The sequence below is a fragment of the Enhydra lutris genome, unplaced genomic scaffold, assembly GCF_002288905.1.
Source record: "Enhydra lutris kenyoni isolate GAN:26980312 unplaced genomic scaffold, ASM228890v2 scaffoldscaffold14, whole genome shotgun sequence".
NCBI lineage: Eukaryota > Metazoa > Chordata > Mammalia > Carnivora > Mustelidae > Enhydra > Enhydra lutris.
The window spans coordinates 16,269,589-16,297,566 of NW_019154098.1; the positions used below are offsets into that span (position 1 = coordinate 16,269,589).

The 27,978-nt window shown below is 51.3% G+C and overlaps 1 protein-coding gene across 4 annotated transcripts in view; it reads left to right on the forward strand.

The window, feature by feature from the left end:
- LOC111146777 (MTSS1, I-BAR domain containing) overlaps positions 1-27,978 on the forward strand; it is a 155,775-nt gene that overhangs the window by 110,037 nt on the left and 17,760 nt on the right. For 3 of the 4 annotated variants that reach the window (XM_022502456.1, XM_022502455.1, XM_022502457.1), the window contains exons 4-6: positions 14,076-14,160; positions 16,156-16,247; positions 17,623-17,697. In XM_022502456.1, coding sequence (XP_022358164.1) covers positions 14,076-14,160; positions 16,156-16,247; positions 17,623-17,697 — 252 coding nt within the window. Of the gene's footprint in view, positions 1-14,075; positions 14,161-16,155; positions 16,248-17,622; positions 17,698-21,449; positions 21,462-27,978 lie in introns of all 4 variants that reach the window. The other variant, XM_022502454.1, reaches the window with a different exon arrangement.

Sequence of the window (27,978 nt, forward strand, 5' to 3'; positions counted from 1 at the left end):
CCTGGTTAGGGTCCTTGTGATGGTGGAGTTCTTGGGGAGTTTGGGAAAGGGGTATTGGCTGAAGTACCCCAGCACCTTCAGCCCAAAGCGTGGTCGCTAGTCTGGCAGTAAGTCAGTATCAGCTGGGAGCTGGTTAGAAATACAGAGTCTCAAGTCCACTCCAGACCTTCTGAGTCAGAATCTGCATTTTAGCAAAATCCCCTCGTGATCACATGAAGTGTGAAAGCTCCCTGCTCTAGTTCCTGTGAGACCTTACGTCCAGAGTAGCAAATACAAGGTACGCGTCCTTCCGTGGTACCTGAGTTCGTGGCAGACACTGCTAGCTGATGTAGGCACCCACTTTTCCATTAAGCCCAGATCCAGCCTCAGAATCCTTTTTAACACAATGTTCCAGGTATCATTAGCAGACCATCAGAATTAGCCCAGAAGATACAAACCTGATTGCCCTACCCCACCTTTGTGAAGAGCTGATCTTAAAAAACAAGGAATGCTTAGATCTTCAGAGTTGAGAATTATGACCCTAATCATTCCACAGGGAAGAGGAAAGGGACACGAGCCCACTGAATGAACAGCTGTTGGCCACTGGAACATACACGGCGCAGTGGTAATAAATCAGTCCTAGCTGGTCCATGGGGTCAGGCTGCGAGCTGGACAGAGCAGGGGAAGCCTCTGTTCATGCATTTCCTCCCAAACCCCCACACAGGACACAGGGCCAGTCCATGATTTGCGGCAGCTTCCCGTGGGGTTTGTTTGATGACTGAGGAGCGGTTAGGTTTAAACCACTCATGGGTGGTTATTGTCCTTGGGAAGGGTTTGGGCTGTTAGAAGACTAGGGAAAAGAAGTGTACCGGGGAGCAGAGCAGGAAGGAGATCAGGAGTAGCTCTGATCATTGAGTAGAACGTTCACGTCCCATCCCGTGACCGGCTCTCAGGGACATCTCATGTAGGCCGGTTCGGTTAACCTTGAAGGATCATCAGGACGCTAGGATTGTGCCCTTTTTAATGGAAATTGGGCAGGACCAAGAAAACGTTTTGGGGGATGCACGTTTATCTTTTGCTTCAAGCCCCAGCTTCTAACCACTGAGGACTCCGTGTTTCCTCAACATCTATGCACCTACCTCAAGCTATGTAAGTCTTATTTACTGAGCAAATAACATTTTCAGGTAATATTTGAGCTGTCCCTCTCCCCCACCCTTTACTTTGGAGGACCCTAGTAACTATGAACCTGGGATTGCTTTTGCCAGATTTAATGCAGTTCCAGTACAACACAAAGGGCAGTGGGTGGTTGATTTAGCCAGAGCAGTAAGGAGATTGGAAATAACTGGGAATAGTCCTTGGTTCCCTTCACTAGTGCTTGATCTTAAGACTCAGCTGGGGAACTCGAAACTAAAACCGGTTTACGCCCTTGGATTGAACAGATGGAGGATGGATGGGCGGGGATGGCCAGCCCGTGGGGTCCTGGGGACGCTTGGCTTGCGTCACAGTGCTGCTCTCCTGCCTGCCTCAGCCTTCTACCTGCTTTCTCTGGTTGGAAGAGCCAATGTCCTGTTTGCCGTTTCAGGGTTAGTTAGAAGAAACCGGATCAGAAACCATTGCAGAGTCATCCAGAAACGATTTGGGGAAGGTGTGGCCTGAGATAGAAATGGAGGGGGAGAAGAGGAGGATATGGAGTGACCTTGGGTGAATCTGGGTAGGAAATTAGCTGCAACACAGAAGCCTGTCCGCATCCCGTGTGCCACTAATGGAGTCTTGGCTGATGCTGCCACTCTTCCTGTAGAACCTGACATCTGAGCTGCTCTTGCCTAGTTCCCTGTTACAGTGGTAGGTGGGGGTGGGCAGCAGGCACGGAGAAGAAGGGTGGGGAGCCGGGGGAGGTACTAAGAGAATTGGGAAGAGCCAGCCTTATAAGCTTGGAACTCGGAGCTCAGCACGCCTGCGGGTTCCCATGTACGGAGGTTTGCTGAGCACCTACTGTGTCCAGAGATGTGTACACATCCCACTGTGTGCCATTTTATGAGATGTCAATGTTTCTAGATAACAAAGAGATCTCAAATTAGACTAAGCAAAGATGGGGTCTCCACAAAACTGCTATAGAGGCTCCTCTTGGGACAGGTCAGTAGCTGAAAGGGTGATTTTGGGAAGGACACTCCTAGTGAGTAGGGAAGGGTCCTTTGCATGAATAAAGAGCATCCTGCTGCAAAGGAAGCTGGCGGGAGGCCATCTGCTGAGACCGTCCGTGTCTTCCTGGGGGAGCCAGGGCCTTGCATGCAGACCAGCCCCCCGGCACAGAGCCCAGCAGGGATGTGGCCACGGTGGTCCGAATCTCGCTCATGAAACAGATGTTTGAGTGGAAGGGTTTTTATGTTCCTTCAGTTACAGCAAGGGCAGAGTGTGAAAACCTGACTTCTGACTTCTTATTCATTAGATATTCTGAGATATATTTGCAACAGTGAGTTGTCCTGAAGAAAGTTTCAAAGGTCTGTAGACTCACCCCTGGGTACAGATCTTGAATTCTACTGTGTGACCTTGGGCAAATGACTTCACTTCTCTGAGCTTCCCTGTCCTCATCTGTAAAATGAGAATAATAATACCTACCTGGTAACGATACCTATATGAGGAGTAGAAGGAGGTTTTTAAAGTTGAATACAGTGTGCTTGCAACTCCCTCTTCAATTATGAGCCACTCGTAAATGGTAGCTATTCCTAATAATTTGGAAAGCAGCAAGATTGCTTCCTGAGAACTGATGAAGTCAACATATTCTGGCATAGTTTGCAGGGGGTACAGAAGCCCCTTAAAGGAACAGAGTAGTTCATAGGCCAGCAATACATTTCTGGATAGCAGAGGTTTCAAGGTTAAACTGTTGGTCACAGGGAAGGTCTGGTACCAGCGGAAGCAGAACCAGGGGACAGCTAAGGACAGCATCAAGGGCTCAGCCTTGGGGGTTTCATCGCTTTTGGGGAGGTGGATGTATCAGGCTTTCTCTGATCCCCAAGATACTGCCCTCTCCTGTGTCCATATTGTTCATCAGGCCCCCTCCTCTGTGATCTGCCCTTCCCTGAAGGCCACCTGGGAGGTAATGCCCGCATCAGTGGCTGTAAGCATCTTATCCTCCCGGCAGTTCAGTTTCACCGGCTAAGAAAACCCAGCCGCCCACATCTGCCTAGTTGGCTCCCTTGAGCTGAGCACCTGGCTCCAGTGGGGGGCGTCTTTCTGTGCCCGTGCATCAGCAGCAGACCCTCGCCATGGGCATTGGTCATGGCAGCTGTCTGGGGGGCCAGTGGCATTTCCTGGTTGATACCCACCTCCCCCAGCACATTGCAGCTGGGCACTGTTACGTCCAGAACAGGGGGAGGGAAGGATCGCGGTTGGAGTGCGTTCGTGGCGGCTCCGTCTTCCCCGGCGAGTGAGCGGGTCTGCGTGTTTGTGTTTCCATATTACCGCTCTCGCTTTGCTTTTAAAACAGCAACAAAGAAAGAGGAATATTGGTCTTTGTGGCTGCCAGGACCGTGCATGCCAGACTCTCGTGCTTGCTGAAGCCGCCAGATGGTGGTGGGACTGTGTGCGGTTTTGTTTCCTCTGCTTTTTGAAAAGTCGTGAAGTGGGAGAGGCTGGGGAGTGTGAGCTTGGCTGCGAGATTGTCAGCTGATAACAGTTTGCGGTGTCTTCCACCCTGCGTGTGGGCACAAGGGTGTCTTCCCAAAATGTGTTGCTGACCCTGCGCAGCATTCGCTGAGTGCACAGTATTAGCTGTCCTGTAAACACCAGCTGGATTGTCCTTGGCCGCTCGGCCGCATACAGTAGCTGAATAATACGTTTTTTCAAACAGGAAACTCCATGTGCTTTTCTCTTCCATGAAGATGGAAGCGGGTGGTGGGGATTGCCATTGTAGCAAAAGGGAAGTTAGGCTTCCTTTGTGGGGGAGCTTTTTAAGGGCTTCTTTTTAAAAAAATCTTTGTAATTTTTTTCACTTTCGTCCTAAGGGACCCCATGAGGACAAAGGGGCAGGTCCTCCCACTGCTTAAAATACCGTTCACGTTTCTCATCGTCCGTGAGATCAGATCGTGGATTTGTTGCAAGAACATTTGGGTGATATAAGTAGCACGTGCAGAAGTGTTCTTCAGCCATCGCCAAGGTTAACATAAAGTGTTCGGGTGCTGTTGGGTGGTTGACGTCAGACCGGTGTTTCTACTGAGTGGAGCCACTTACGTGGCCGATACACGTGGTAACCGGTCTGCGTGGTAACCCGCGATACCGCGACTGATTGTTTCTTTCTCTTCCCCTCCCCTCCCCGTCCCCTCCGTTAAACAAATATAGGGCGTCAAATGATGCTACCTTTTCCCTGTTGTCCATCTCTCTGTGCCCAAGGATAAAAATAAAATGTTGATGAACCCAGAAGAAGCAGTTAATGTGTTCTTAATATCCTGCATGCCTTCTTTGACCTTTAATGAAAATGATGGTGCCCCTGACAGGAACCAGCCGCCACACAAATGCACAGGGACGGGCTTGGGTGTGTTTCCCAAACACGAGAAAGGACAGCCAGTGTCCAGCCCCCCAGAGGGCATCAGGAGCTTCTCTGCTAATTAAGGCAACAGTGTGACGCTGAACAATAAGGCGCTGCTGGTTTGTTGCTTGGTGTGTTTTCTAAGGGACTTTCCAGCCCAAAGGTCACCCTGCAAATTCCTTGCTTCTAAGTTCAGATGAGCTGTGCGTTCCACGAGGCCCGGAGCTGTCTCCCCGGTCATGGCCCAGGAACGGGACCACAGCAGCATTTCCTTGGTATTTGTTGAGTGTAGGAGCGCTGTCCCGTCTCTTCTCCAGCATCCTGGCTGCCATAAGATGCTTTGCCTTAAAGGAAGCAAGAGGGTCAGCTGGTCCAGCCTGGAGGTCACCTGGAAAGTCCTCTTTCTGGAGCCTCAGGCAGGTATGCCCACCTCCAGCTGAGCTCCCGTTGGTGCCCTGCCTGGAGTGCCCGAGTGCTCCCTACAGACCCATTATTTTGTTGGTCCAGCTGTGGTGGTGCCCCTGATGGCCCTTTGCACTTGGCCCTTGGATTGGATATTTCAATATTTGGACTGATATTTGGATATTTGGGTAAACCATCACTTAGAGCTGTGAGGACCCTGAAACCTGCCTATGAGATGGCAGAAGTGGGGCGCCAGCTTCCCTGTCAGGGGAAGCCACGGTGGCTGTGGCGCGTGCCGGCAGATGGTGTCCCCAGCCGTGCCCTGCACCGTCTGGCCAGAGCGGCAGCTGACGCACGCTGAGGCAGCTTCTGTGATGCCCTGCCCGGGCAGTCTTCCAGCCGGCCGTCAAGGTGAAAGACACCTGATGTTTTAAGACTTCGGGGCTCTAGAAGAGCAGGGGCTGGAGAGGAAGGACAGACATACTCTCTCCTCGTATACGGAACCCGCGATGTTGATTTGTTCTTAATATCCTGAGTGCTGTTAGCGGGAGAGCTCCTGAGTGGCCTGTGAAGGTACCAAGCAGCGGAGTCTGTGGGACCTTCCCTTTCCATCCTTTACGGGAAGGAGGCCGGTGACACAATTGTCTTGATCTTTGCGATGTAAAAGTAAACAGCAGAGACAGAGGGCTGGGGACACCTTCAAAGGCTGGCTAGCCAAGGACAGGTGCCTGCCTGTTTCGGAGGCCTGGGGACACCGAGAGACTGGAGCTCGCTTCAGCCAGCTGACCGTGAACCTCTTGATACCACAGCCCTGAGTTCCATCAAATGACCGCTTTATTGATGCATAACTAAGGACCAGCAGGCCTTTCCAAGACAGACCCTCTGGACCACTCTTCTCAGCCTTTGGTCTCCTGAGATGCTTGGAAAGAAGGAATAACCCGGGCTTTCGCAGAGAGCGCCTTTGTCCTGTTAACTTGCCTTCCATGTTCTCATCAGCCAGCTTCTTGGCGAAGGGCCGTATTCCACGTGGGAGAAGTGAGGGCCGTGCTCTGGGGGCTGGCACATTGATGTGGGCAGAGTCACCCTGGCCTCTGCCTTCCTGGAGGATGTGGCTGATTATCGCCACACCAGAGCCCTTCTTAATGTGCCCGTCGATGTAACCAGTGCTCTGTATTTCTCTAGAAACTGTACCAACCCCTGCCTTCAGCAAGCTCATAGCTGGTAGGCTTCTCTCTGTATATCCACACAGTATGGACAATTGTTAAATTATTTAATTATAAGGTATATAAATCTTCGCAATGTGCATATCAAATCCAGATCAGTTATTTCTGCAAAATAAGTGGAATGCTTGAAATAGGGGATAGAAACGAGTTGCTTCTTAAAAAGAAATACTGCCGTCGGATGGCATACGGATGAGGCAGTTGTGAAAGATCGGGGACAAGATTGTGAAAAATTGTAACTGGGATACTCCAGGCTGTTTCACAGGAAGCCCAAACTCTGACTCACAGGTGATGCCTTCTGGGTGTGATGTGCGCCACAGAGACCCAAGACCTGAGTCGGCAGTGCTGTTTACTAGAAAACAGTCTTCCACATTTGAGTGTAAGCAAGTTAGACCCTTTCCGAGGTCCCACAGCTAGTGGGGGGACTGAGCTGGGCTTTGAACCCACATCACTTCACTTCGAAGCCTCTCTCTTAACCCTGTGTCTCTACTGCTTTTCTTCTTGATCCCTGTGTTAATTTGGGACATGGCAGGGAGCTGCCACAACGTCAGGTCAACCAGGGTGAGCGTGCCACTGTGAGGTCTCCGTGGCCTGCAGGCTGCGTGGGGTCTCGATGTCACTCAGGTGGGCAGCCCTGGGGCTGAGGGGATGGAGTATGGCTGGGGCGGGGCCCCCAGAACTCCTTTGAGGTGGGGGAGGGGACGGGGTCACATACCACAACAGGTGCAATCTGGTGTGCATCAAAGCAGATAGATTTTGGGAAAAGGTTCCTGATACAAACATGTCGCAGGGCAGGTGACCGTCTTATTTGATGCGAGTGGCGTATCTGGCTTGTTTGGTGCGCGTGTGCCCGGGAGCCACACACAGCCACTGCTCTTGGATCTCGTCAACTTCAACTGGGTGGACACGGGAGGTGGTTTCATGCATCTGCATGCACGAGGATGGAGTCCCCTCCGGGCTCTGGTACATGGCACCTGTGTATAGGGTCCCATGTCACCGATCTTCAGAGATACTATGGGGCTGTCAGTGCTTCTCTGGCCTGTGTCCAGACAGAAGGCACGAGCCGTTGAGTGGCTACAGGTCACTTTTGTGTTCCACACCCTTGTTCCTCTGTGCCCGTGTTGGTCCCGTGAAGGAGCCCTTCCCAGCTGCGCAGACGGTGGAGCTTCTGTGCCTGGGAGTGGGCACGTGTCCTCCTCCCTTTCATGGCTGCGTGGATCCTTCTGGTATTTTACACGGGAACATAAGCTGCCTCTGGTGCATCAGTGTGTCCCTAGGGCTGTCAGGGAGGGGGTCAGTGCCTGTTGACTTTATGGGGAATGTCCGTTGCGTGTTTTGGAATTACTGTTTCTCCAATGGCAAGTGGGGTAGTTTCTCCACATGAGCAGGGGGTGCCTGTCACCTCCGCTCAGGAAGCCGGGGGTGGGCAGCGAGCTGGCCTCTTGGAGCGGCTGCAGTGTGTGTGTGTGGGGGGGTGGGCACTGCCATCCCGGGGCAGAGGAGAGCTGTGGCTTCTCCAGGCCCAGTGCCCAGATCAGAGTGCCGTCCTTATGGGAGAAGGTCACTGTTCCCCTGGGCTAGTGGTTCTCAACAGGGGTGAGTCTGCCCCTCCTCGCCCCGCCAAGCCCAGGAGACATTTGGTAATGTCGGGAGACATTTCTGGTCATCCTGACGTGGGACGTGTTGCTGGCACCTGGAGGGTCAGGGATGGACGCCATGGGACGCCCCACAGTGCTTGGGCCAGCCCTGCATGACAAAGAAGGAGCTGGTCCCAGACATGAGCTGTGCTGGGGTCGAGAACCCCCACGGCAGGTGAGCGGCCCCCGTCCCTCTCCTGGGGAGGCTTCCCGGAGCCTTCCCCTGTCCGGGGCTCTTTCTGACTGCTAATTAGGCTTCCAACAACTGAGCCCTCAGAGGGCCTCCAGGAAGCACAGTGACTTATTGTGGCCCCAAGCTCCGACCCGGGCGCTTCTTAAATCTTGCTTCCCCCTCCCTCTCCCCTCCCCTCTTCTGCCTCAGAAGCTGGGCCCCACAGACCGGCTTTTCAGGCCTCGCTGGCCACCTGCACGCTGGAGACCCCACCGTGGCCGGTGCATTAGGCCCCCGCTCTGTGGGGAGACGGAAGCCGCCTGCCAATGAGGCTGCGTGGAGGGGCAGGACAAGGCCACTGGATGCGTGCCACTGTGCCACCTCTCCGCACAGCCACCGGGTGGCAACTTGCAGTGAGAAGGGTGTGGCCCTGTCGGACTTTTGTGGGGAACAACCATGGCTCAGTGTCTCCTTATTTTCCCTTGTCGTCCCCAGAATGGCATAAAGCAGTTCATATTCTGTTTGTGACTTTAATGTGCCTCTTTGTCCTCAGTGGGGACGTGTCTAGCTTGTCATAGTGGGAAAGGGCCTTCGGGTGTCAGTGAAAGTGGGGCTTGGATCTTAGCTCTTCCACTTCCCAACCCTGTGGCCCTCAGCAAGTTAGTTCACCCACCTGAGTTCCACTTTTCCCACTTATAAAGGGGGGACAAGAAGACCAAGCCCACAGCATGGCTGCGAAGATTGTGTTCCCTGTGCCATTTTGTAGCTGTCCCCCCCCCCCCAACCAGTCCGCTGGCTCCTCAAGGGTCAGGCCCTTGTCATCGTCTTTGGAGTCCCTGTAATTCTTGCTGCATGGTAGACCCTTATTATGGGGTGCATTGAGTCTCCCAAAGAGATAGGTTGAAGTCTCAACCGCCAGCACCTGTGAACGGGACCGCACTTGGACATGAGGTCTCTGCAGGTGTGGTCAGGTGGAGGTGAGGTCATTAGCGCGGGCCCTGATCCAGTACCGCTGCTGTCTCCATAAGGAGAAATTTGGACACAGACACATGCAGAGCAGGGAATGCCTTCACAGGTGCCTCGTGTGAAGACAGACACACCCAGGAGCCAGGCAATGACGACAGACAGGAGTGAGGCATCCGCAAACGCCGGGTTGCCTGTAACCACCAGCAGCTGGAAGGAGGTGGAGACGATTCTCCCCTGTGGGTTTCTGCAGGAGCATGGCCCTGCCCACACCTTCATGTCAGACTCCGGCCTCTAGAAGCGTGGGACACTACATCGTTGTGGTCTGGAGCCGGCTGGTTCGGGGTGCTTTGTCATGGCCGCCCTAGGAGACAGGTGTAATACCCAGTAAGCATTTGTGGAATGGTTAAGTGTGTTCAGGTGCAAGACCTAGGATTCTGCCCCAGCATTCGTGCTCTGCTAGTCTAGCCTCTGGACTTTCTTTTTTTTCTTTTCTCTCTACCGTTTTTGTCCTTTGCAATCCATGCACTGTAGATCACCGAGTGACGTTGTGCTACTTTATTATAAAAACTTTGCTTGTCACAGCAGAAGGTGCTTCTGTGCACCACACTGGAAGAATGAGGGTTTGTGCCATGAAGTGTATTTGTGTCCCAGCAGCTGTCTTTCAGCAGCGGGCTGCTTGCTGGTGTTCGGGAGGAGCGAAGGAGGCCTGCGCTCCCTGCCTTCTTCTCCTTTCAACTGGCAAGAAACAGAACCGAATCGAAGATGCTATAAAAACATACCCTCTCGCAAAACAGGAACTCCAGGTCCAGAGGTTGCCTGGGCTCCATGTGTTAGTTTGGTGGCTCAGGGAGGTCCCTGGGGATGCCAGCCCCTCTGTCTTCTGGCCGGAGGACAGATCTCATCCTAAGGCAGGTGTTCCCATGGCCATCATGATAGCTGATCAGGGCCATTTTCTCCATCGACCTCCTGTCCCATCCCTGAACCAGCCACTGCCAAAGGGGTGGGATTAGGTCATTGGCCCAGACTTAACCATCTGAGGATGGATGGGCTCTGGAGAGACACACAGTGCCCCCGGCACTCTCCAAATTAACAACTCGTATGCAGTGTTGCTGGGCAGAATGATGCCCTCCCTGAAAGGGTCTCCATCCTCAGCCCCAGGACCCGGGACTGTGTTGCCAACAGTACAGGGCAAAAGGACTCTGCGGTTGTGATTCAGTTAAGGATCTTGAGATGAAGAGATTATCCTAGATTATCCAGCTGGGTCTGTGTAATCACAAGGGTTCTTCTAAGAAGGGCGTAGAGGATCAGTGTGAGAGAAGATGAGAGGACTGTGCAGAAGTCAGAGAAGAGCAAAGATGCTGAGCTGCTGGCTTTGAAGGTGCTGGAAGAGGCCACAAGCCAAGGGACGGATGCAGGCGGCCCCTAGAGGCTGCAAAAGACAGGGAACAGGTTCGCCCCTAGAACCTCCAGAAGGAACACGGTCCTCCTGACACCTTGGTTTTAGCCCCGTGGAACAGATTTTGGACTTCTGACTTCCAGAGCCGTAAGATAATAAATGTGCCTGGCTTTAGGCCAGTAAGTTTGTGGTGATTGATTATAAAGACAATAGGAAGGAAATACACCATTGTTTCTTTAGGTGGATTTGCATCAGTCTAGACCTTTTCTATGAGAAGACCCTTGTATTTATTTTGAATATTCTATAGTGTGTACATGGAAGACACACAAAGATTTACGGATTGAACAAAGGACAGACCCAGCCCCTGGGCCTGCCGCCAGGTATGGGCTTGCCGGCCCGGTGATCCGCTCTCAGAGTGGTAGATGGCAGCTCCTTCCTTCAGCACCAGGGCTGGGTGCGGGGAATCCAGAAACAAGTAAGATCTTGTCCTCACTCACAAGCTGCTGAGTGTCTCAGCCATTTGATTCCATAAATATTCTCACTGTCAGATCGGATTCCTTCCAGATGTCTGCTCTGTCTTTGTAGCTAAAGCTGGTTTCCTCTGAAGCTTTTTCAAACATGCTGATTTTTTTTTTTTTTTTTTTGGTAAGTTTGAGCAAGGGTCAGGAAGAGCGTAAGATGTTAAGCATATCCACAGATAGAGCTATTTTTAGGGTGCCCCATGTTGTTGTGATCAGCAGTAATTCCAGCAGACAGGTCCCGGGGTCCGTGGAAGGGGTCACCCGCCTGTCTCCTGCCCTGTGTCATTTGGACAGAGATGGCTGCTGTTTGGAAGTTGTCTTTGTGGTTTTTATTTCCTCCCCTCTCAGGCTTTCCTGTGCTGCAGGGGCCGGGCGGTGAGCACAGACAGCCCGTTTAGGAAGTGCTCGTTACTGTCCCATGGGGCAGCTCTTCCTGGGAAGCCTCTGGCTTTCCTGGGGGTAACACGTGACCAGTGGCCATCTATGGGAAATGTTTGGGAAGGTAACAGAAATAATGGAGCAGAGAAATGGGGTGAGGGAACTGATCTTGAGTGATCTTTTCCAACCCTGGAAGTCTCTCTTGAGGAAACTAAGGCAAGGGTTATCTGTGGAGCAGCTGCCCACCATTGTGATCTCGGTGGTAGCTTAGCAAGGACAGGAGCTCAGTCCTCTGGTACTAGCTCGACATTTCTAGGCTCCACCGCTGGAATTTGAGAGCCGGGCTTTAAAGGCCTAATGCCCCTCAGAGCATGTCGGGAGGTAAATTTAGCAGTATTCATTTAGGCTCCTGGCTCTGCCCCTGCCCTGCCTTCCTTTGTCTGTAGTCAGAGTCATATGCTGGAAATGCATAGGCCCTGGAGGCTCACCCCGGGTCGGAACCCCACTTCCTAGCAGCATGACTTTGGACAAATTTGGACAAAATTCATATGTCACATGTCCAAAAAGAATTTGGACAAATTCCATAAGGCACCTTTCCTATCTAGGAAATGGGGATAGTTGTCCCAGCAGAACCAGGAGTGTTTCGAGGATTGAGGGAGTTCGTGGGTGCACGGCACTTCTCCCTGGGCCTGGTGCAGCCTGAGCTCTATCCAGATGTCTCCCTTTGCCATGACCTTCACCGCGGCCAGCCTGCGGCTTAGATGACCGCCTGACACTCCGGTGCTGGTCTGTGGTCTCTGCTTTATCCACCAGGGCCCCTAGAATGGGAGTCCACTTCCAGTTTATACTGTTGTTAGCAGCATTTTGAGGACCATCCTCCTGGGGAAGGATTTGCTGTGGTCCTTGGTTGTTTTCTCTGGTTAATTTTCCAGACCTAGAATTGCCACATTGAAGAGGGGACTCATTTTTAAAGGCTTTCCTGGGTGGACGCTGCCGGGTTCTCCTCCAGAAAAGGACTGGTTTACACTCCTTCCAGCAGTGCATGAGGGTGCCAGCTTCCTTGCAGGGCCAGGTTATTAACTTTTAATCAAATGAAGGCCCAGGAAAAATAGGAGATATTTCCCTGGGGATAAAGTGTTCCTGGCTTTTGCTCGTAAAGCAGCAGAGGCTTGGGAAAACCTCAAGAGAGCCCAGGAGGCCCACAGCGCGCGTGCAGACGGCGCCCTCTACTGGTGTGCCCTGGTGGAGCATGGTGAGCCGCCGCAGATGGGGATGCCCTGTGGTCTCTAACTCCCTCTAGTGGCTGTAGGTGCCAGGGGCTAAAGGACGACCATTTACCAAGACTCCCGGCTGAATTCTGCTGTGCTTCAGGGGACCGTTAGCTCTTGCTCAGTTTTCTTACAACGGTGCTTCATAGACTGGGATTTTTTGCTCCCCAGGGAACACTTCATACTGTGTGGAGACATGTCTGGATGTCACAGATGGGTGACATCTGTATGGAGACATGTCTAGATGTCGCAGCCGGCTACTGATTTGTGGAAGGTCAAGGCCAGGGATACTGATAATCGTCCTACAATGCACAGGACCCCCCCCACCCCCACCCCCAACAAAGAATCATCCGGCCCACATGTCAGTCATATTCAGGCCAAGAAACTGTGTTTTAGAGGAACCGGGAGTGTTCTAGAAGGTTTCTCTTTTCAGACTAAAACAGGATATAGAAACATTAATATTGAATATATATTACTTTCAGCACTAATTTTTATTTTTTTATTTTTTGGTTCTGGAAACCTGTTAGTTGTGCAGAATAAAGTGGAAAATAGGAGGAACTGTAAAATAGCACATTGGTGTTTATAGAACAGCAGGCGGAGGGAGAGATGCGAACCATAATAATGTCACTAGCATGAATAAGGGACGACATTTTTCCCTGTTAACTTGGTTTGGTTGAACCTACCGTCACTGCCAGCAGCTTTCCCTTGAAGGCCTTGTCTGTGAAAAATAGTGCTTTGTTTGACGTCCCCCCCCCCGCCCCGATTTCATGAGTCCTAATATTTTCATAACATTTATAATGAGCTTTCTAGGGCTTGATGCTGGATTACCATCTGTGGTTGTAGTGTGCTCTCCCACGCCCAAGTGCTGATTCAGGCATTGTTTCTAGGAGGGGGAAGGAGGGGAACTTCACAAATAGTCTTAAAGAGGGTATGCGTGGAGGGAGCAGCGTGACAAGAATTTCGGGAAAATCAAACTGAATTAAAGCTTACTTTGACATTTGTTGTGCCTGAAGACCTCTTTCACCAGCCTTACCCAAACCTTTAGAAAATACTCCTCTATTTCATTTTGCTTTGGCCTCACTTGTCTCTGAATGACTTGGAGTCTAGACTACACATCTTTAAACAGCTAGAGTGGCCTTATTATCTGTCCTAAATGACGCTAAGGGGATTATTTTGCCAGAAGTGGAAAGCAAAACAAAACCGAACGAAACAACAGCTTTTCCTTCAATATCAGATACTATTTTGATCATCTTCCTTGAGAAATTATTTTTCATATTGCAGGTCGCGATCTGTTAGTGGGTCGTAAAATCGATTTCTGGGTCACAGTCGGCATTTAGAGAAAATCAGAGCGGAAAGTACTACTGGGCTTTTTGTAGACTCAAGGTGCCTTTTATTCTGCTGATTATAGACAAACGTGTCACCGTATGTATTTACACATGTGTGTGTGCGTGTGCACACATGCACACGTATACACACGCCTGGCGAGAGGCAGTGGCTTGGGTTTTGCCTCGTGGTGAAATCCGGCTTCTTTTCAGATGATTTTGTTCTCTTCCCAGGATTTCAGTGATTCCCGCTTGCCTCCCGTGCTCAGCTCTGCCTGCGTTTCTTTTGCAGGTGGCACCAGGGAGATTGGCTCCGCCCTGACCAGGATGTGCATGAGACACAGGAGCATAGAAGCCAAGCTCAGGCAGTTCTCCAGGTGAGGAGCACATCTCAGTCCGGATTTCACCGGTTCTTGCTGGTTGCGGGGGAAGGGGCAGTGCCTCGCTCAAAGCAGCATGTGTTTCCCCGCAGCGTTGAAATGCCCGCAGCCGGTCGCGCTGCTCACTCACTGGGCAAGTATTCGTGGGATGTCTGCCACGTGCCAGGCTCTGGTCTGGGTGCTAGGGAGGCAGTGGGTGACCAGATGGCCCGGGGCCTGCCCGCTGGAGCCCACACCCCACTTTGTGCTCCTGTGGGTCTCTCCTGGCCCTCCGCTGGCGTGAGAGCAGGGCATCTGCTCTCTGCAGAAGATTCTGGAAGGGGAGCCGCGGGGCTGGGGAGTAGGCACATGCTGCTCCTCCATTTCCTGTGGGCCTCCTGTCCACCCTCCGTGCTGCCCGCCTCTTGTCTGTCTTACCAGCACCCAGAATGGGCAGAACTGGCAGTTCTGGTTGCCCACGGGGACTTGGAGTCACCAGTGTTTTGGTGAGGGGGGCCTTCTTCCAAGCAGATCAAACCATTCTGCTTGATGGATCGTGAGTTGTGCGAAGGGTTGCCAACATGAGAGACCTCTGCCCCTCCTGGCTGGGCCACCTTGGGAGGTGGCAGAACGTGGCGGGAAGTGGCTGGACTTGGAGACAGATAGGCCTGGGTTTGAACCCCGGGCGGGCCACACGGGCGTCGGCCTCTTGGTTGGCATCTCAGCTTCTGTAATATGGGGTGCTTGTGAACATTCACGGAGTGCCCACACATTTCCAGCACAAGGTGCCCGGGTAGCAGGTGAGGACTCTGCTGCCTTCCCTCCCGCTCGCTTCCGGGCCCTGCGGCGCTTCTGGTCCCGCTTGCCATCGCGTTTATTTGCAGGCTAGTCTTGCGGTTCCCCAGCCCGTCTGAGGGATGAGGAGACAGCGGTTCAACGGGCGGTGTTTATGGAGCACCTGCTGTGTGCCACGCTCTGTCTTAAGGCGTGTGCGCGGTGGCAGTGAGTAGGACCGTGCCCTGTCCTCATGGGGCTTACACTCCAGATGCCACAACCCCTCTCACCATGTCAGGCGGTGGGAAGTGTCACGAGGTGAAATCCATGGGTAGGAGAGAGGCAGCCACTGTTCCACACAGTGGCTAATTAGGGGGTGAGCCTGTTTGGAAGGACGATTTGAACAGAGACCTGGAAGAAAGAAGAGAGTGTGCAGTGTTGATGGCTGGCGGGTGCGTGGGGTGGGGGACACCCTGACGAGGAAAGGAGGGAATTGTACCAAGAACTTGAAGATTTTTAGGAGGCCCATGATCAAAAAGTAGTCTGAGAACACCTTCAGAGTAATAATCCTCACCAGAGCAATTCGAGTGATTTGTGGGAACTTCCTAATTTTCCTGCGACATCTCGGTGATGTAGGAATGTATCCATTTTCCTTCCTGGGGGGCCATGCCTCTCATGGTTCCTCTGGGTGGGGAGCCACCTGGGGACAGTGCACAAAATGACGGGACGTACCTGGGGATGTCTTTGCTGCTCTCATCCAGAAGCTGGCCCTTCAGCTTTTCCTCCCCCAGGCTGGCCACACTTGGTCTACACTCATGACTTCTCATCCCAAAGGCACATCAGAGTCATGTGCGTTTCTTTAAAAAAATATAATATATAGTAATACTGGGGTCCCGCCCTCCAGGTTTCTGTCAGGCGGGAGGTCTGGGGTGCAGCTAGAGGGGTGACCCCCTGGCCTGCAACTATGCTTGTGAACACGAGAGTGAGAGTATGAGCCAGGGAAATGGGAAGAGGGCTCGCCCCATCCAGGCGTGGTGACGGCCTCGTGCCAGTCCCTGGAGAACGTTCTGAGAATAAGGTTGTTACGAAATGGTGGGATTTGGACGTGAACTTGGGCTTAGGTACTGCCTTGTTTGGCAGCCGGTTGTCATGATTTATGTAGTTTTGACAACCGAGTATGAATTTTCACCAAGAATGTATCTGTTTAATTTCTCCTTTTCTTTCTCTTTTGGGAACAAGTGCTTTGATTGATTGTCTGATAAACCCGCTTCAAGAGCAGATGGAAGAATGGAAGAAAGTGGCCAACCAGCTGGATAAAGACCACGCAAAAGGTAGGGGGCGCAGGCTCTTCGCTGCCCAGCAGCGCGTGCTCCCAGTGGGGTGGCCGGCCGCCGCCTTGGGCCCCTGCTGGCGTCCCCCGTCAGGGCCCCCTCTGGTCCCACTTCTCCCATTTCAGCGCTGGAGGATAAGGGCCCCTGAAACCTTCCTCAGTGGTTGATGGCCCAGGCTCTCAGAGGTGTTAGTTGCGATCGGTGAATGAGACCTGGATGGTGACGACAGGCTTCGATGCCAAAGTCTGACACGTAAGGCATTGGGGCACATTTCGAAAGCCAGCCTCTTAAGAGAGGAGCTAACCTGGGTGTCCTGCCTGGGACCGCCACCCTCTCTGAATGTGCTTCAACACAGGTGACTCTGCACCGCGTGTGCCAGGCCCTGGGGGCAAAGGGGTCCCGACAGATGCCTCCCCAGTTGGTCTTCCTGGGCCCAGAGGCTGGGGTGCTGGCAGCGGGGAAGGGCAGGAGACGTCCTGCGACCTGCACTGCGTGCTGGGGAGGGAAGGCATAGGGGAGACTGGAGGCGAGAGGAAGCCAGAATGAAGGGCTGGTGCCAGCAGGTCCCCAGAGCCCTTGTGGCGAGGGCCCGGGAGTGGCGGCATGGGGTTTGGGGGAGCGAGATGTCCAGGAAGGCTGCAAGGGAACTGGCCGAGGGGGCAGTTACTTGAATATGAGGGCAGGAAAGGAGGAGAGAAGGTCAGAGCTGTCGTCATTTCAGGTGTCCACGTCTGGGTGAGGGCGGCACCAATGGAAGCGGACGTCTAAGAGCAGGTGTAGACTGGTAGAGGAGGAGGAAGTCATCGTTTGGGGGGACGTGTCGTCTGTATGTGGGCCGCCCCTTCTCGGGGTCTAGTGCCTGCCTTGGCGCCAATGCGAGAGTAAGGCTAAGGCACCCGGGCCTTTCCCAGTTTGCCCCCACACCATCCAATCTCTCATGCTGGGGTCTTGGGGGCTTCTGCTGAATTGCAACATCTGGCCAGCGTCTTGCCACATGGATTCTTTTTTGAGCAAAACACTGCGAAGTTGGGCCTTCGGGAAAGCAAATCCTATTTTCCAATTTCCTGTTTTGTGAGCCGAGAAATTGTGGATTTTTCACTTTTAGTAAAATATCCCCCTGAACGACATCTTCCTTCACAGCTGATATGAGTGAATGCTATCAGGAAAAGACCAAGGCACATTCTGTGGTTTTTCATGTTAATAACCCCCGTGCTATAAAATGTCAGCATGAGATTGTTATCATATGGTGGTCTGGATAAAGCTCTGTATTGCGTATCATCGTTTCTGCTTTCTCTGATGAAAGTAATGGTTCCTCCTTAGAATGTTTTCCATTGAGCAAAGTGGTAAAATGACTCAATATTCTGCTTTTTCTTAGAATATAAAAAAGCTCGCCAAGAGATAAAAAAGAAATCCTCAGATACGCTGAAACTACAGAAGAAAGCAAAAAAAGGTAACTCCGCATTCTGCCATTAATAGCGTTACTTTGGGGAAACAAGCACGTGCTTGGTTTTGACTTTGAAGCAGAAAGCATTTGATTCAGACCTCGTCGCATATGATGGCCCTGGGGAGCAGGAGCGCATAGAATCCATCTGAATTAAAGTTCTCAAGTGCAGAATATCTATTAATTTGAGGCCCTTACAAAGTTGTACTTGACTTGTTCCCTCCCCCGACCTTTGTCTCCAAAATTTGACAGTTTCCATGCCTATTGTGTGTTGTAATGAAACCTATAAATTTCTTGGAAGCCTTGGGATCATGCATAAAAGCCTTCATGCAAATATCTTACTAGAGTAATTATTACAGAAATTATGTCCTTTTCTCCTCCATCTTTTTCACAGCCTATAATCTCTGAAACCCTTTATTAAGCCTTGTGAGGATGTTAGAAATGGCTGCAGTGGGAGCCTGTGTGGTACAGAGAGAATTTTCATGGTGTTCGTGAGTGTGGGGGCCTTCCTAGGGAAAACCAGACTGGGGCAGCGTGGCCCTCTGCCCACCTCCCTGCCTGCTGTCACCCACACACAGGCCCCCTGTCAGATCTATGACCCAGCTCTGCTCTTCCAGCGCAGACTGGGAACGTGCAGAGAAAAATCTAGCTACATCCACTTTGTAGGCATTTGTGACATTTTCCTAAGACCTAAAAATCTAGGGTCTTGAACTTGAGAAGGTGACAGTCTTTCCAGACTATTCTTGATGCCTGCTTTTTGAATTTTTTGTGTCACAACTGATAAAATATTTTTGTTTTCCCCATGAGGCTCTTCTGTGTTTGGTATATGCTTGGGACAATTTTTAGGGAAACATCCCCAAAATCAAATTTCCTCCTTTCCTAAATGGTCAGTTCTCATTTGGAATGAGAGGAAAATACATTCAGAGAGCTGGAGTAGTTTGGTGGAAGGGGGGCAAGGACTAGACAAAGTTTTTTAAGCTTTGACATTTCTCAAAAATGTCTTGCCAGTTCAGGTGAAAACCGCAAAACCCATTTCATGATAAGGGCAGGAGAATTTGCATCCATAACCTGGTTTTCTGTCAGCATTGGCCTCACTTGTTTGTTTTGGACGTGTTTTCTTGGTCTTGGTGTTGTTTGAACATGTGCTCTATCTTCCTGGTGCACCTGTGAGCTAGCGTTGGACAAGTAACAGGGTTTGAGGCATGGAACATTTCAGTGAGTCTAGAGGTAAATGCTTATCAATAAAACAGCCACCACCTCCATCAAATCTGGTGTCCCATGGAAGAGCTGGCTGGTCAGAATTCGGAACTGACTTCCATGTCGTTGACAGGTTGGCAGCTTTGAGATGAAAGGGATTTGGAAGGAGGGCCCAGGGAAGACACAGGTTGGGAAAGGTTTGGAAGTTTGGTAAAAAGGATGAAGGAAGAAAAAGGAGCTGTTTTCCCTCAGCTTTTCCAGAGTTCTCTTTCCAGAGGCCTTAAGTTCTTGGCTGCAGGGATAATCCTTTTATCTGAATTTTATCTGAATTCTGCGGAGGCGGAAACAGTGCATGTCTCTCACTCCCTGGCATTGTCCAATTAGCACAATTTGTACCTACAGGGCAAGCATTCTCTCAGCCCTAGCCACATAGCTGGTGGTCTCAGGCACCACGTCCTCCTAGACAAGGTGGCCATGGTGGTGTAGTTATGTACACGCACCAAGTCAGATCAGTTGCTTGTAATGTTCCAGATGATTTTCTCTTTACTCCAGAGTATCACCAGAAAACAGTTTTCTTTCTTTCCATTACAAAAATACTTCTTTCTAAGATATATAAGCACATTTTTTTGACTGAGTGCACACATTTGTGTATTTCTGGGGTGAATGGAACCTTCTAGAAGGTACCAGAGTCCTCATTCTGGTTATAATGGAGTGCTCTCCTAGAAGGGGGATAGCCTGAGCATGGAGCAGGAATGTGACAAGTTACGGGCCAGCAGAAATCGGTTACTTGAGGCATCCAGTGATTTGGGGTCTGGTTACCTGAAGTTTCCCTTCCCACCAGAACTGCTCTCGGGGCATCTGCCTCACCTTCCACAGGTGGTGGCTTCCTGGATTCTCAGCTTATCAAGCGTTGGTAGTTTCTTCTGAGATCTACACGATATGGTACTTCAGGTCCTTTTTATATTTTTCAGATACTTGCTTCAGATACTTTTTTTTTGTCCTGATGGAACGGAGTCTGATAACCACATAATCACTCACTTTTAATGTGTTTTCAGAAGATCACCAAGCAGCTTTCTGCCATGCCTTTTTAAAAAACTGTGGTCTTTGATCTAAGAGCTCTTCTGACTCTCCTTTTCAAAATTTCAAATGCCTCTGTGCACTTAAGTATGGTGATAGCACTGCCCTTGATGTAGGCAGACATACACGGGATGTCCTTTTTGTATGTGGCTAACATAATTTTCACTCTGCAGATAATCACCTTTTGTCACATGTTTTATTGGGCGCTTTTCCCCCTCTTTATTATAAGAGAGTGGTAATTTATAACCTAAAGGTATTTGAATATTACCATCCAAAAAAAAAAAATTCAAACGTTTTTTGGGGGATTTGATTAGCTTTTATCTCAAAACCATTTCAGAACGACTTGGCATCTGCTCCAGCTGTGAGCGGGTGTAGCAATTTTAGCGGGAGGCAGGCTTACCCAACGCCTGCCAGGAGTAAACATGAGGCAGATGCTGGGGGCTGCAGAGACAGTAGCCACCCTCGGAGACGTTCCAGTCTGATGCCCAGGACTAGGGACCCAGGGCCGAGCCAGCCTGATTGACAGGCAATGGGGAGAAGACTGAGGCCACGGGAAGGCAGGGTGTGGCGTGGAGCAGACCCAACAGTCCAAGCTCTAGAAGGCGTCCGATGAGTCCTAGGCAAGCCCTGCGGCTTGATGTCAGCTCGGGTCCCAGGGCTGGCCGAGACTTCACGAGGAATGAGCGTGGGTCGATTGTGGGAAACGTGTACTGTTCTTGGCTTGTTTTGCTGTCTTACTATACAGTCAGCAGCCTCACTTCTCCTCTAACTCCCAGATTACTATTAATTTAGATGTAAAAATTAATCATGGTCAAGCATTTCTGTTTCCATCTGTAACTACTGGAAGCTTCTCAGGACTTTCTCTGAGGCTGCTGAAACTGGGGTGTTTTACTGTATTAACCCTGGAGCCCGACACTTCAGTCGTTCAATCTATCATTTTTGACCAGATAGTAAAGTATATTTATGGTAAAGACTAGAAACCCAATAAACAGACTCACAGAGGTGCAGATGAACACGTTATTTGCCCGTCTACTAGAATTTTAACTTTATTATTTTTTTTTCATTTTCACCCCAGTTTAAATTTTGTTTCCTGGGTTTCCCTAATTACTTTTCAAGTTCTAGTAAATTATACTTGAAAGATTTTCTTGGTGAAGCATCTTAATTGGCTTCAGAGGGGACTATAGGCTGCATCTCTCTTCTTAGAAACTGTGCTGTGATCTCTAGGGGGTGATGCTCGCTAACAAGGAAGGTTTCTGTTTAGAGGAGAAAGAAAAGTTTTAGCAAGTCAGGGAAGGGACTGTGGCTGCGCAGCTCTCAGTGGAGGTGGGTTTCATTGCCCCGATAGAAAATCCAGTGGCAAGCCACGGACTGTTTAACCCATGAAAGGAAGGTAAGACTGCTGCTCGAATCCCAGTTTGACTTTATTATTTTCCTTTTTGTGTCAATTGTGTATCCTGCACTTTCTCACCGTGCGCCCCCCCCGCCAGTGGACGCTCTCGGTAAGTCTCCCGTCCCGACTCTCTGGTGGCTGGTCACGATGTGGTCCTTGCTGTGGGCTTTCCGTGGTTGTCCAGACCTACGCTAATTGCCCAAGTTTTCCTGCCAGCTCGGAACAATCAGTTGTACCTACTTAATTTTCCCTAACTTTAAAAAAATCGTGTGTGTATGTGTGTGTTTTAATCATTTTCTTTCTTCGGTGTTTGGCCCTTTCACGGGTTAGCCCAACATGCTGAGAGCCTTCGCATCATCATAACTCAGTATTAGACTCATGGAAAGAAGAAATACAGAGTGATTTGTACAGGAAATCTATTTTTACATACATATATATCTGAGTATATATGTATGTGTGTGTATATCACAAAACATGTAGAACTGCACTCAATAAACCCTAAAAATAATCCCCAAATCAAATTTGGTTGTATTAAACTAGCAAAATTTCTTTAACTCTGTCTCCCCAGGACCATCTAGTTCTTTTCAAAGTGAATAATTTGTGGTCTTTAAAAAAAAATTGGAGTATTTCTTATTTCAGCGGAGTTTGTGAAATGTCTCATTTCAAAGGTATCAGATCTCCAAATTCAGTAATACCAGTGATTCTTCTTGACTGAATGTTGAACTTCATTCTCTGGGTGATTTGCTTTTGGAGTCTCGTGGCGATCCCTCTGTCTTGGAAAGGTCTGTCTGAGGTGTCCGTGTGATTTTTCTTGCCTTGAATGTGCCTGAGTGTCCTCTGAGAACATTTTTACCCAACAGCTCCACAGAGATTTGAATTGGAATCTGTCCTCTCCAACAAACCCAAAAGGCCCAGATCTCCTATAACAGGTGGGGCGCTGAGATGGTCCACTGTCGTTTCACTCAGGGCCTGGCCCTGCGTCTGCTTCCCCTCATGGTGACATTGGCCTAGTTGTTACCCAGCTTTATAAGTGATGATCTTCTCCAGCCCTCAATGTTGTGATTGTGAAACACTTTGCACAATATTTAGTGACTTTTGGGGAGGAAGGTAAGACAGCCACTTTTTTTGCATATTATTATGATAAAATTTATATAACCTAAAATTTGCCATTTTAAAGTGTATGTTTCTGTGGCTTGTAGAACATTTACAACGTTGTGTGGCCATCGCCACTTTTCGGATTCCCCGAAAAGACGCCCCCTGCCTTTTGATCAGCCACTCCCTGTTCCCTCTGCTCCCAGCCCTGGACTCCCACTCATCTGCTTTCTCTCCCTATGGGTTTGCCTCTTCCAGACATTTCATATAAAAAGAACCGCACAATAGGTGTCCACTCGATAACACAGAGTTTTATTGGAACCTTCGCTAAGAGCCTGGCATGAGTCCATCTGTGCAGTAAACTGGGTATTTTACTCATGTTGAATGATGGGCAGTAGGGTTGAGGTTGAGGAAAGAAACCACACAGCCCTTTGGCTCTGTAACATAGGCTCTGCTCATCTCAGGAGAAGTCTCCACAGTTTCTTCCCTGTGCAGGGTCCGTAAGGCTCAGCCACAGTGACACGTAATCATAGCAGTGAACTTGGGTGTAAAGACATAAGCCCTCTTAACTTTTTTTTTTTTACGAGTTTTAAATCATTTTGGAACCTGGACATCTATATTTTAATACAGTTTCGCACCAGTTAAAATGTCCTGGTTCAACGAGAGAAAAAAATATATAAACTAAACTCTCCTTTGGTGTAGTTACAAGTATCTACCTTGAACCCTGGGTTCCTGCATGAGCTTGGCTGGGAGCCTCCGTGAGGGAAGGAATTTACAACTCAAAATGTATTCTGCTGGGGATATGCCCCCACCCCGAGGAACTGTGATTCTGGTGGAAGTAAACCAGTTAGTGTAATCTGGCGCGCTCTGTGCTGTGAGGACTATGAGCAAAAGCTCTGGCGGTGGGCGACGAAGGAACTCATCTCGGCTTGTGGGTGGGGAGGCGAAAGTGAGGAAAAGGAAAGGGGTCCGCTGGCGGAAAATAGGGTGGGGGGTGTTCAAGGTAGAGGGGCAGTGTGTCCCAACACGTGGCTGTCACCATTTAGACAGGAGCACCGGAACCCTGGTCAAAGGTGACTGTGTCCTGAGGGGGGGTGCCCTGAGGGCACGTGTGCCTGCTACCCTGAGTCAGCTTTTCCGGAGGCTGCCAGTCTCGCCACAGGTGGACTGGACCCGCATGAGATCCACAGGGATTTCCCCCCAGCCTTGTTCAGCTTCAGCTCCCTGGCTAGCCCAACCTGCCTCCAGATGGTTCCATGGCTGGGCCTCATTTCCGCTCAGACCCCAGACTGGACTAAACTCCCCGCCATCATCTCCCCCTTCCTTAGCGCCCATGCAGTGCCGGTTCTCTTCCACCGGGAGCGTGGTCTGCGCGTCCCACGGCCCCGTCAGGTGTGTGCACACGTCCCCACATGGGTTCCTTCTGCACTTGCAGACCTGGCAGAAACCACTCTCAGAATGCCCCGAGACCCGCAGCCAGGGTGGGTCGGTCTCTCTGCCTCTGTGGTAAAAACTGGATGTGTCTGGGTCTCTTCCAGACACCCCTGCCTTTGGTTCTGGACGAGGGATAGTGCCAGGAGCCCTCTTCCCCAGAGGGAGTCACCCGCGTAAACACCTGCAGTCTGAGCTGTTGGCGGGTCGCCTGGCGTTCTTGCCCAGCCCAGGGCAGAAGACCGCTCTGCTCTGTTCCTGCTGCTGAGCACGAGAGGCAGCCGGCCTCTCAGAAGCTGGTGGGGCTCGGCATGGGACCCCCGCACACCTGTCCACCACCTGTGTCCTGGGTGTGCCTCTGACAGTCGTCAGGAATCGCCATCTCCTTAGGACCGGGCTGCTGGGGTGAGGATGGAGCCGAGAAAGGGGCCCCCGGTTGCTTCTGGCTGTCTGGGTTCCAAGACCCGGCCCTGGAAGTCGCTGACTGTTCTGACTGTTCTCTGCGGTCACCACCTCGCTGACATGTGCTGCTGTCCACACAGCAACAACCCAGCCACTGTCCCTCCTACATACTGCTGTACGTGGTGAGAGGCTGGGCCGTGGTCCCACTGCTTCCCCCCCCCCCCGCGCCCCCACCGGTGCAGACGGTGAAAGTGTGCTTTGGGCCCGACCGGATGCTACTTTCTGCGGAAATGGAAGCTGGAACGGTTCCTTCCGAAGCCGGGAGACCTGTGATAGCTTTAGCCTTCGGAGGAGGTTTGGCCACATGCAGCCTGGGGACGCGTCTGGGGATTTGGATCCAACTGTAACCAAGCAGGGAAGGCTGTTGAGTCGCGGCTTTGTTCCAGGCTTGGGGACCGAGTTCCGGGAGCACACTCATTTAATTATGCAGGAGACAATCGACTGGGTACAAGTCTTACATAGTGGGAAAACTTGTGCGACAGGGACAGGGGAAGAGTTTGTAATCATGAGTCGGCACTAGGGAGCCGTGGCCTGATGGATGTTCTGGCCCTTGGAAACACCAGAGAGAGCAGCCGGTGGGTGACACAGCCAGACCTGGGAGGTGAAGCCCAGGGCTAGCGGGCTGATGGCGAAAAGCATAGCCTGGGGACCGTCCGACGCCTTCCACCTTGATGGAAGCAGGATTGGTGAATTTAACTTTATCCGCCTTGTGTGGCACTCAGGAAGGCTGCCCCTGCCTGAAATCAGTGGAGACATTGGAATTTAATGCGGAGAAACTCCTACAAAGGGCTGTTGCTTGGAGAAGGAAGCAGGTGGTCCTCAGAGCCGGCGGGTGGGTGGGGGGAATTCATTGGCCGTATTTCACAGCTGAGAAGTGTAGGTAAAAACAGGCCAAGCAGACCGCCCCCCACCCCCTGGAGGCCCAGAGCTGTGAACCCCCTTCCTTTGCAGAGCAGATCTCTGGGAGAACCTCACCCCCCACCCCAGCTCACCAGGGGCCTCGCCTGGGAACCTGGTTCCAGCTGGCTGGCCTCAGGAGCTGAAATGCTGAACTGTCCCTTGCCCAGTGCGGCTGTGGCCATGGGCTGGAGCACCTGGCTTCCCTGTGGCTACTCAGGAGCCGAGGGAGAGCTATTTCCTCCCTTGGCCTAGAGGGGATGCGATAGGAGCCTAGAGGAAAGGCCAGGAATTGAAAGAACAGCTTGTTGGCAATACTGATTTCTTACCCAGTGTGCTTTGCACCCCCTGGTGGTTGGGGGTGGGTGGCAGGTCTGGCTCGCTGGAGTGCAAGCCGTCCTCCGTTCTCACGGGGCTAATTGTAGCCCATCTGGTGCAGTGTCTCTAACTCATAAACATTCTCCGGGAAGTCTGCTGATGAGCCCCATGCAGCCAGCCATCGAGGGAGAGAGCTGTGAGTGCCTCCTCTGCCGGCCCCCTTGGGCCGCTAAGGAAGCAAAGTGGCCTCTGCCCCCAAGCTGTCCCCAGGGTGGCAAAGGCATTTATGTTTGAACCTCGTCTGACACCGACCACTGAACGTGGTTCTGACACTGCCTACCCAGGTTCGCACAGATCCCAGAGGCTAAGGCCTCAGTCCCACCAAACCGCCCCCACCTGTCACTAGCCACAAGTGGTGGTCCACAGGCTACCCACACTTTGGCCTGGTCAATCTCAAAGCCGGGGTTTCCTATGGACTCCCCTCAGGCTTGCTGAATCCTTAAAAAGACTCTCAACTCAGGAAAGCCCTGTGCTTGGGATTGCTGGTTTGTTCTCAAGGGTACAGACAAACACCTCCGGTGAAGAGAGACACAGGGTGGGGAGGTCGCGGTGTGCGTAGAGCAGCCGTGCCTCCCCGGGCGTACCACCCCCCCCAACACTCATCGGCGTAGTCCCCAGCAGGAGTTCCTCTGGAAGGCGGCTGTCCCTGGTTTTACCCTGGCCTCATTACGGTGGCGCTATCGGATAGGCATTAGCCATTGGTGGTTGAAAGCCTACTCCCTCTCCCCTCCCTGGAGGTCAGGGGCGCAGGCTGAAAGGCTTGGGCTTGGGGCTGCTTCTCCTGGCCAGCATCTTCCATCCTGCGGCTACCTATCTAGTCCCCTTCCCCTCCTGACACCTCGTTAGCACGACAGAGACACTGCTGGCATTCTGGAAACTCCAAGGCTTTGGGGGAAGTTCTGGGCTGGGAACCAGGGCAAAGACCACATGTATGTGTATTTGTGTTCTGTTCGAAGACAACACACTAACGTCTTACGACAGCTATGACGTGGCCACATCAGTGTGGTTCGTTGTGAAGAAAATGCTTGTGCTTACGGAGCAGGCAGGGGCTGGATTTTCTTGGAGGGAGCTGGAGGTTTCCAGGAGGGGGCAGCACTCAAGCAGACTCCTGGACGTTGAATTGAGGGTGTTCGTAGAGAAAGGGGCAGGCGGGAGGAGAGGCGTGATGTTCAGGGAGCAGAATGCGTGACATCCGCACGGCTGGAAGCTGGAGGGGGGTTTCGTCGCTGTCTGATTCAGTTAATATTGAGTGGTCCCTGCTGGGCGTCCTGTCGGGGGCCAGATGCTAGATGTTCTCCCCGTGCAGAGGGAAGAGGGAAGAACGTGCTGTGTACGAGACCTTCCGTGGATGGGAGGGGGCTTGCGTCTGTTCTCAGGAGCAGGACTAGGCACAGGTGAGCTGCTGACCTGTCACAGCCTTTTTACCAGGTTAAAGACGTGATTTTCAGGATCGGGAAGCCCTTGTAGGCTCCTTGGCTTCTAGAAAATTCTTCTGTTCCCATGTGCATTTGGATTAGGTAGTGACCCCGCTGGATGCCCACGAACAGGTGGCTGTTGCTGTCCAGGCGGGAGATGACCGGGGCCAGGGCTCAGGGAACTGGCCACAGGGATGGAGAGAGGTGGGGGGGTTCAGGAGCTTTTTAGGGGAAATGCGAGAAAAAGGACTTGAAGGGGAGGCAAAGTTCAGGCAAACAGGTGACGGATGGGAGGGTGTGGCTTTGTGGAGGAGGAATCCTGTCAATGACACGAGGGCTCTGAGGCACCATGGGTGCTGAGCCACAGCAGGTGGGCAGGGGACATTTCCTGACTGTCCCTTGAGCTGTTGTTGCTTTGATTAAACAACTGATTACTCAGGGACTAGTGAATCCTGATGATGAAACTCCTGTCTTTCCTTTTTAAAAAATTTCTTTAATTATTTATTTTTAAAAATTGTGTTATGTTAGTCACCATAAAATACATTATTAGTTTTTGATGTAGCGTTCCAAGATTCATTGTTTGCTTGTAACACCCAATGCATCCCCCCACTCCCTTCCTCTTTAAAACCCTCAGTTTGTTTCTTGGAGTCCACAGTCTCTCAAGGTTCGACTCCCTCTCTGATTTCTCCCAATTCACTTTTCCTTTCCTTTTCCCATTGTCCTCCATGTTATTCCTTATGCTCCACAAGTAAGTGAAACCATATGATAATTGACTTTCCCTGCTTGACTTATTTCACTCAGCATAATCTCCTCTGGTCCCGTCCATGTTGCTACAAAAGTTGGGTATTCATCCTTTCTGATGGAGACATAATACTCCATAGTGTATATGGACCACATCTTCCTTATCCCTTCAACGGACGAATGGATAAGGAAGATGTGGTCCATATACAC